Source organism: Lonchura striata, chromosome 5 (assembly GCF_046129695.1).
Source record: "Lonchura striata isolate bLonStr1 chromosome 5, bLonStr1.mat, whole genome shotgun sequence".
Lineage (NCBI taxonomy): Eukaryota > Metazoa > Chordata > Aves > Passeriformes > Estrildidae > Lonchura > Lonchura striata.
In genome coordinates this window covers 42,999,618-43,008,002 of record NC_134607.1, presented here as the reverse complement: position 1 = coordinate 43,008,002, position 8,385 = coordinate 42,999,618, and the positions used below count along the sequence as shown (strand labels likewise).

General features: G+C 41.1%; 1 protein-coding gene across 3 annotated transcripts in view; it reads right to left on the bottom strand.

Moving 5' to 3' along the window:
• Window positions 1-5,044: 5,044 nt before the first annotated feature.
• TBC1D30 (TBC1 domain family member 30) overlaps window positions 5,045-8,385 on the bottom strand; it is a 51,244-nt gene continuing 47,903 nt past the window's right edge. For all 3 annotated transcript variants that reach the window (XM_077783502.1, XM_077783503.1, XM_021547452.3), the window contains one exon: window positions 5,045-7,652. In XM_077783502.1, coding sequence (XP_077639628.1) covers window positions 6,871-7,652 — 782 coding nt within the window. In that variant the 3' untranslated portion in view covers window positions 5,045-6,870. The remainder of the gene's footprint in view (window positions 7,653-8,385) is intronic.

Here is an 8,385-nt window from a genome sequence, read left to right as displayed (position 1 = left end):
TGATAGTTTCAGCTTTAGTACCCAAGCAACAAAATGTGAAATTAATCAGATACTGGAAGGAACAAAATGCCACAGCTATTACAAAATTGTAGAAGTTTCTTAAAGACAGTACCATTTATGGACACTAGAGGTTACTAGCTTGTAGTGCAAGAGGAATCATCTTTTTGTTTTTAATTGGTTGTTTTTAAAGAAAAGAAACATTTTTTATGGTTGTATTTGAGCCTGGATGACAATGAAGGGATTCAACTTTTTGTTGGCTTTGGCTCACTGTGTTGTACTAAGCAAGTTATTTAACTTTACTTTGCCAGTGTCTTTTAAATTATAATCATGAAGTAGCTTCTATCTGTACAAACTTCAGACTGTACTGCAAATCATTTGGTTGTCATTTACAATCAGTATCAGGCTGGCCAAAATGAAATTTCTCCTTTTTTATCCTTCTTGATGCCATACTACATTTTAGTCTTGCTATGGGCACTGTTTCCAAAGATGCACTGTTAGGATGTCTCTGTGCTTTAGGATCACTGTGCAAGGGTAGCAAGCTCACCAAGAGGAGTCAAATAGAGCAGAAGGGTTGCAATATGTAATCAAAGGTAAACGGACTAGAAACTACTTAACATCTGATCGAAATGAATAAGCATTGAAAACACTAATCTATGACTCTATTTCCTTTCGCAGGAATTGCAGCAGTTGTTTGCATGGAGCGCCGGTGGCACCTAGTGACCATACTTAGAAGATCACGTCGAATGGGTGTGAACTCAGAAAGCCACAGTGCAGACTGGGCCGGAGACCCATCACTGACCTGCTGCGGTGGTGGCTGCAATCCTGGTCTGACCTCTAGCAGCAGCACTGCATCTCTGCAGCCAGACACTGTAGCACTTCTACAGAAGATGCTCTGGTGTCATGCCAACTGCAACAGTGAAATCCTTCCCAGCTCTGTCTGCCACACCAGCCTGGAGGTTCAGCAGCAGTGTGGCACAGCTTGCCTCTCCCACGATGGCAGAAGAAAGCCTCTTCAGCAGCAAACGCTTGGTGGAACAAGCACTTTGCAGTCTGGATGGAAATCAGTGACTCAGCGCTGGCTAGTGGGGATAGAGAACGTGTCCAGCAGCACCGAGTCACCTGGCCCTCTGCCAAGCAGAAAATAGTCCTTTTGTTCCCTCTGGAGAAAGGCCTCTTCTCCAAGAGCACTGGAGGCCAGACACTGAACAGTATTGTTCTAACTGGGTGAAAAGTTTACTAGTGCAGGGGAAACAGTATAAAAATTATCATACAGAGTAATTTGGAGTTCAAAAGGGCACAATGTATGCCTAATGTAAGTGACTAGTAGTGTGGGAATAAGCAGAAGACCATCAGGTCTGTGCGTTGGTGTAGATAAAACAGAGCAATAGACCTACATTTATTAAAAGAAAAAAAGGAAAGCAAAAAAAAGAAACCAAATTTCATTAAGAGATGTCATTAGCAGAGTAAGAGAATCTGCAATTTTAAGTCAAAGTTGGGTAAAAAAAATGGTACCATTTCTGACACTCTTTTTGGTACCTGGAACTACAGATTCAGACCTTGTAAGGTGCCACTAAGCTCTCCTCTCCCTGGACATGTGTGACTGGTTGCTGGTGAGCTGTAAATCTTTGGCCTCTCAAAGCCTTAACATCGGATTCCTATGCATATGCTGGGTGGTTGCTAGCGATCTTTCCTACTTTTCCTAAGAATAAAGTTACTTCCTTCTTGCTGGCCAAACACCTTCCTTCCACAGCTGTCCTTGTGATGTGTCTGCACAGACTGGCACCTGCCCTTCACTCTGGGTTTGTACCCATGTGTCATCTAGAGCAGCCACTCGAACCATTAGGAAAGGAAAGCAAGGTGGAGGAGCCATCATGGACAGTGACAGAGAAACACCACTGTTTGTGCCCAAAAGGGGCTGAAGAACTGGCTGGGAACTACTGCCCATGAGTCCTTCACCACTGAACAGGCTTTGTGATGCACTGGATCTGGGGTTTTCAGCCGTGTCTGACCCTCTGAGGGCCTATGAGGCTTTTCAGTCCATTCCCACCTTCTGCTGGAGGATCCCTCCAGCTAAGTTTCTTGTGATCTCCCCTGCAAGGAGGCCAGTCAGCCTGGAAGGGAGGAAGCTCAAGTGGAGCCCACACAGGCAACCCAGTACCCAATAGGAACCACCACGACAGCTGCTGCTTCAGGCTCACATTTTGTGGTGTTTATTATTCTTTTCATTCCTGGCCATGTCTTCATTATTATGATTCTTTTCATGTGAAGGAGGAAATAAGCTCTGTTTGTGGTCCCTGCTGTGCACACCGCTGCCCAGATCAGCACGCTGCTGTGGGTGAGCTGCTGGCCCAGCCACCACCTCATCTCTGTGTGATGTACTCAACCCAGACAAAGCTGGATGACTGCCCCAAGGGAAGGCTGTCTTTGGATGTGCTGTGCTCCTACAGGACTACATTTTTAGCCATTTCCAATCATTAACTGGAAAAGACACTGGGCTAAGTCGACAAGCATGGTTATCCTTATCTTCCTGAAAACTCTCATCAAATACCCAGACAATGAGTATGAGCAAGAGAGTCCACAAAGGCAAAATACAAACTAAACAGAGAGGAATAGCAGCAAAAATATTGAGTCTTGAGATGCAGAAAGCACTTGTCTTTCCTGATGCAGTATTCAAAAAACAAGGATCCAAAAATTTCCCTATGCCACCAGCAAATATAAAACATCAGAAAACCAACAAATTAGAACATAAAAACATACACATCCATGAGAGGAGACCCTTCTAGATAGCTCAGTGTGAACCTCATCAGAGGGCTCTCCACTGGCATCTCCCTCCTGCCAGGGCAGGAGCAACCATTGGGCTACCAAGTGGGTGGACAACACCATTGCAAGATGTGCACCTTGCTGGCAACAGGCAAGTTCATGACCACTTCGAACATAGGAAATATGGGCAGGAAGCAGCATTTCATAGACTTGTTGTTTACAACTAAAAAACCCTAAAAAGCCATACAGGCACCAAGGAGTTTGTTTTCCCTTCAAACTTGTACCTTTTGCCTGGACAAGTTGATCCTTCCTTCTTCCCAGGCTCTCCATCCACATGTATTGTCTCCAGTGCCACCACCACGCCTGCCTGCTTATTTGTGGTAAACCAGTGTGGTTTGATACAGTTTTATCAGAAAAATACTTGGAAGCATTTGTGGTTCTTTTTAAACCTGTGGTGAGCCAGTAAGTGCTGTGTGCCGCTTGTAGGTCAAAGCACAGCTGAAATGGCATCCTGCAGACTGAGGGAGCCTGGGCCTGAGCATGGTCTGACACTGCAAACCACTTCTATGTCCTAAACTGTGTCAAGTATCTTGTATCACCAGCCAGTGCAAGCCCTGAGGGGTCTTCATTGGGAAAGGGTGTGCAGAAGAGACCCTTCACACGTGCAATTCCCTGCTGTGCACCGGATTCACCCGTCCCACAGAGGAGCACGCCTTCCCAAGGCTGTTAACACAGAGGTGTTCAAAAGTGTAAGAGCAGTTTCTGCCTGCCTGAGAAATCAGTCACTACACCAGTCCCTGTGGCTACTGGCACCCAGCCTGAGGCTGCTTGTCTGACATGACTGCACATCTCAAATCACTGGCAGGCCTCTACACAACCCCCTGACTTGAACGAATCCTTCACCAATAAAAAGCAAGTAAAACTGGAGCAAACAAGGCATTGACTAGGATAGGGATGCATTTGGATCAGTTTTCTATCTCTTCTTACTTCAGTGGAGCTGCTGTCAGATGATACTGGCTCCCTGCCGCTCAGCCAGATGCTACTACTGCCCATGGATGGGCGCAAGACAAGTCCTTGCAAATAAGGTCAAGGAAAACTACAGTACAGTGAAACAGCTCACCTTATTTCTGTATTAAATATTTCACACAGTTTAAAATAGATGTTGTGAAAGTTTCATACAGATTTTAAGTCTTGAATTTTGAAAATTAGCTTTTACGTGAATTGGAAATACCTATGTAAAGGGCTGCATTTTACTTTTCCATGAAATAATGTTTTGCTTCCTTTCTAGTAACCACTTAGGTTGTTTTGAATGGATATAGGATTTTTAGTTACACAAAACTGAATTTGCACTATAGCTGAATTGTGGATGAAACCAATTTTTGCTGAGAGCAATTCTGAAAAACTTATCTATCTGCTATTTTTACCCCCAAAGCACTGACAATTTCTAATAATATCTAAATAGGTGTGGACCTGTTTCCACTTGCAGACCTGCAAGTGTCCACAAAATGGAATCAAATGCCTGTCCTTTGAGAGCTTTCATTTGATGATGGTGAAACACATGCTCGGAAGTAAAAGTCTACATAATCCTATTAAAATCTTCTCTCAAAAAACAAACAAACAAAAAAACACCCCAAAACCATTGGAATTAAAAAAAAAAAACCCAAAACCCAGAAATGTCATTTGGTCACATGGAATATGGAAGAGAACAATAGAACAAGAAGGTTCAAGGAGAACAAAATGTTTATGGAGCAGATTCCCACCATCATACTTCCCAGCACCCTCAGTTCTGCAATTCCACTCTTCATAGCACAACTTGCTTCATCACTAGACCTCATTTGCTCAAGGGATTCTTTAAGGAAAAATAATGGGAAACCTCTCTGGAGTTCCCTGCATCTCTGGACCTCATCTTAATGTTCTGTCTCAGTACTAAGCAATGAAGTTGCTTTTGCTGTATATTCCAACAGTATTTCAGTTAGAGAGTGAATATCCTTTGAGGTACAGAAGTGTACCTTTGAGGTAGCTAATATGACATTCTGTTTTCTCATCAAGTTGTACTTCAAGAAAATTTCCTGCAGCAAGCATCATCAATGTGTTGAGCAGCTGTGGTTCCTTCACCTCAATCCTAACAGTCCAAGACCTGAATGCACACTTGTAAATTAATATTCATTCTAATGAATCATTAGAATGTGTTGTTCTTTCCCCAGACCTATATCCATGCATAATTTACTGATTTCCCACTGCTTACTTCACAAAACGTGAAAAATTCATGCACATACTTGGACCATTTTAGCAAGTTTTACAGACTGACAGTCCTTTTATTTGTATGGGTTCAGCATACAGTCGCGTGATACACTGAAGCTAAGAAATTGGGGAGGATGATTCACAGGAAAATTTTTGAGAAGTCCATTTCTTCTAATTCAGTGCAAAAACAATTCACATACAGCCCATAATCAGAGACTAAATTCTACATTATTTTAAATTTACTTAGTGCTGTAAGTAATCATTAGTGACAATACTACTATTGCCTGGAAATAAGGCAGGGCAAGATCTGACCTATATCTGTTTTATAATTATAGTGTTCATAGATGTATATTACTTTATATGCATACACTTATATGAAACAACAGCAAAATAAAACTGTTCCCACAACAATGAACACAGTATATTGTACAGCTTATAAATTATGGTATACAGTAAAATTGTGTCACATACTATAGGTTATGGAATACATTCATAGACAATTATATATATTAATTTTCAAATTCAACAAAGAATTTTTTTAAGCAAGTAAGACATAACATACAATGGTGCTGATTCATCATCACTGCAGTTTAAAATATTGGCCCTTTCATGCCATAGGAAATTTGGAATCAAGGTAATGAATCACAGTCAGTACATTGCATTTGACAGCGCTGCAATGATTTAAGAGCGAACTGAATTTCTTGGAGTTTGAGTATTTGATTTTGCAGTCCTGAAGTTGAATGATCTAGGTTTAGTTTCTCTGTCTGCCTCCGTTATAGACATATAAATACTTGTCTTATGGTATTTATCAGCTCTGCTTTTTGATTTGGAAATAAATACTCAGTTTATCACTTTCTTTCACATCAAAGAGGAATCAAGACATGGAAGCCCAAGGGCACATCCCACTAACATAGTGGCTGATGTGTTGGCTTTAATGGGAAGTGGCACTCTAAGTATCTAATCACTCTATTTATAGAATTTAAACCCCTAAACTACTCTGGAACATTCATATATTTTACCTACTGCTAAGCTGGCAAATATTAATTATCTACAAGTCTAATCTAGATAATAGCTTTTAAATCCATTGAAGTCAAGATGCATCAGAATAATAATCATACAACTATACAAATAGTTGTACCTAATTTTACAGTGCTGCAACTCTCCAGCAGTAAGTAACAAAATGTATGTATGTACACATGTAATAGAGAAAGAGCAAACCTGTGTTGTGGATGGACTTATGTCTGCTGTTCTCATGCTCAATGTGTAGGTTTATATTAAAAATAGTATCAGCAGAGAATTGCTGTGGGAAGAGAAGCACAAAATGCTGCTCAAGAATATATGTAGCCAGATGTCACAAAATGACACTTTTGATTGTTGGGGCTGCTTGTGCTTCTGTTTGTTGTGGCTTCTCCAGCTACTCCCAGAGTATGATGATGAGGTCAGATGGGGAAGCTGCTTAACAATCACAAAAACTGTTACACCTGTCTGCTGCACTGGACAATTGGTCCTTTGAACTCAGCTAGACAGGAGGCAGCCATGGGGGGCTGAGGGGTTAAAGGCAGCTGGTGATTTAATGTCCAAGTTAGACTTTAAGAAACAGTATGTTTCTCATCGCAAATTAATGTTTATTTTACACAGAACCATCAGAATTAACAATAAGGTGTTAGAGTGCATCTTCACTAATCTATCCCATAACAACATGGAAGTACAATTTTCAAAGACACATATTTATATATCTGGTAACCACTTTTGTCCCTGTTACTTAACTAGCAATTAGAAATGCTTTGGGACACACATACACATGCACACATGAAAAAAAAGGCAATACAAATTCTTTTGTTGCTGTCAGAAATAATAAGTGCCAGCACATCATCGTTTCCTTGTCCCACTGCTGCCACTGGCAGATTTATTGAAACTTCTGCTCATTTGTGGGAAGTGAACAGTTGGTGTTCTTTCAGTGGGGCCATATAATCCTAAATTCCTGGCTGTGGCTGACTTTCGAAGAGGCTTGACACTGGGAAAAGGATTGAAGACCTGTGGCTTTGGGTTCCCAGGCTGGGGCGATTTAGCCAGGTTTCCACTGTCTCTGGATGAAGTGGAAGATTCTGACAAACATGGCTGGCTGGACTGATGGGATGTTGGCTCTACATTGGTTTGGGTATCTGAGGTGAGTTCCAGTGCTTCCAGTTTTAGCTGAACCATGGACACATTTGTACTGCTGTCCGTAGAGTCTGCCTCAGAGCACTGCTGGTCAACTTTCCGAGTAGTCCTGTCATCCAAACCACCTTCTTCTCTTTCTCCAAAGTCAGAATGTTTGGAAGCCTCCTCCTTTGCACCAGGACTATTTGTTTTACAGTTCTCACTCTGCTCATCTATCAGTCCTACAGTATCTCCATAGCCCAGCTGGCCTTTGACCCTAGCAATGTTCTTTCGATGAACTCGTATGTGAGTGCGCCATGGAGAGTTCAATTTTGTTTTAAGATCTTCTTGGGGAATGGGAGACATCTTCCCTGTAGCATGGCTTGGAATGTGAATAACAGCATTTTTGAGAGACTTGTTATTTAATTTCATCTTCTTTCCTAAAAGAAGGTGGTTTATCACTGGGGAATGGTTTACCTGAGAAGGGAGGAGGCTGGTAACTGGCCCCTTGTCTGAAAGAAATAATTTAAAAGAAACACAGTATTGTTAAAAGAACAGAACAAATTAATGTTCTAAGGCTCTACCACCAAATTTGATATCTTTCTTGAGATATGGCAAAGGTTTCTAGGACAGAATATATTTTAAACAAACTAACCCAAACTTAAAAATCATCACTGAATTTCACTTATGTCTTAGAGTTGAACACAAAACAGCACCTTCTATATAAGGATTTTTTGCCCTCCTTCACTGCTTTGCACCTATGGGTATACCCCAAGCCAGGAATACCATGAAAATATATAATTTTAAAAAATAGTTTTGGAATTGCACTATAACTGATAGTTTAACATTAATATTGGCTTCTGATATTTCCCCTCTCCTTCATTTCTCTTCCAACAGCAATTCAGTCTCCACATGAGGTCAGTCACACAAGCCTATCCATGAGGCATAATGCATAAAACCACATTTTATTAAGCCAGAGGAGTAGACTCCGAATTAGTGATTAGATGACAGTTTGATTAAATTACAAACCCAGCCCTGTATCATAATTAGTAAGATTAGAAAGATTTGTGTTTGGAAGGTAGGGGTTGGCATCCTTGGAAATCAACATTTTACTGTTTGCACTGTTTCTGCTGGCTACAGCCTCTGTTCAAAGCAAACACTTCACTAATATTTTTTTAATGTCCTTCTAAACCATGTAAATAAAAAAATTGCAGCTCCATGTATTCCAATGCTCCTGCTAGCACA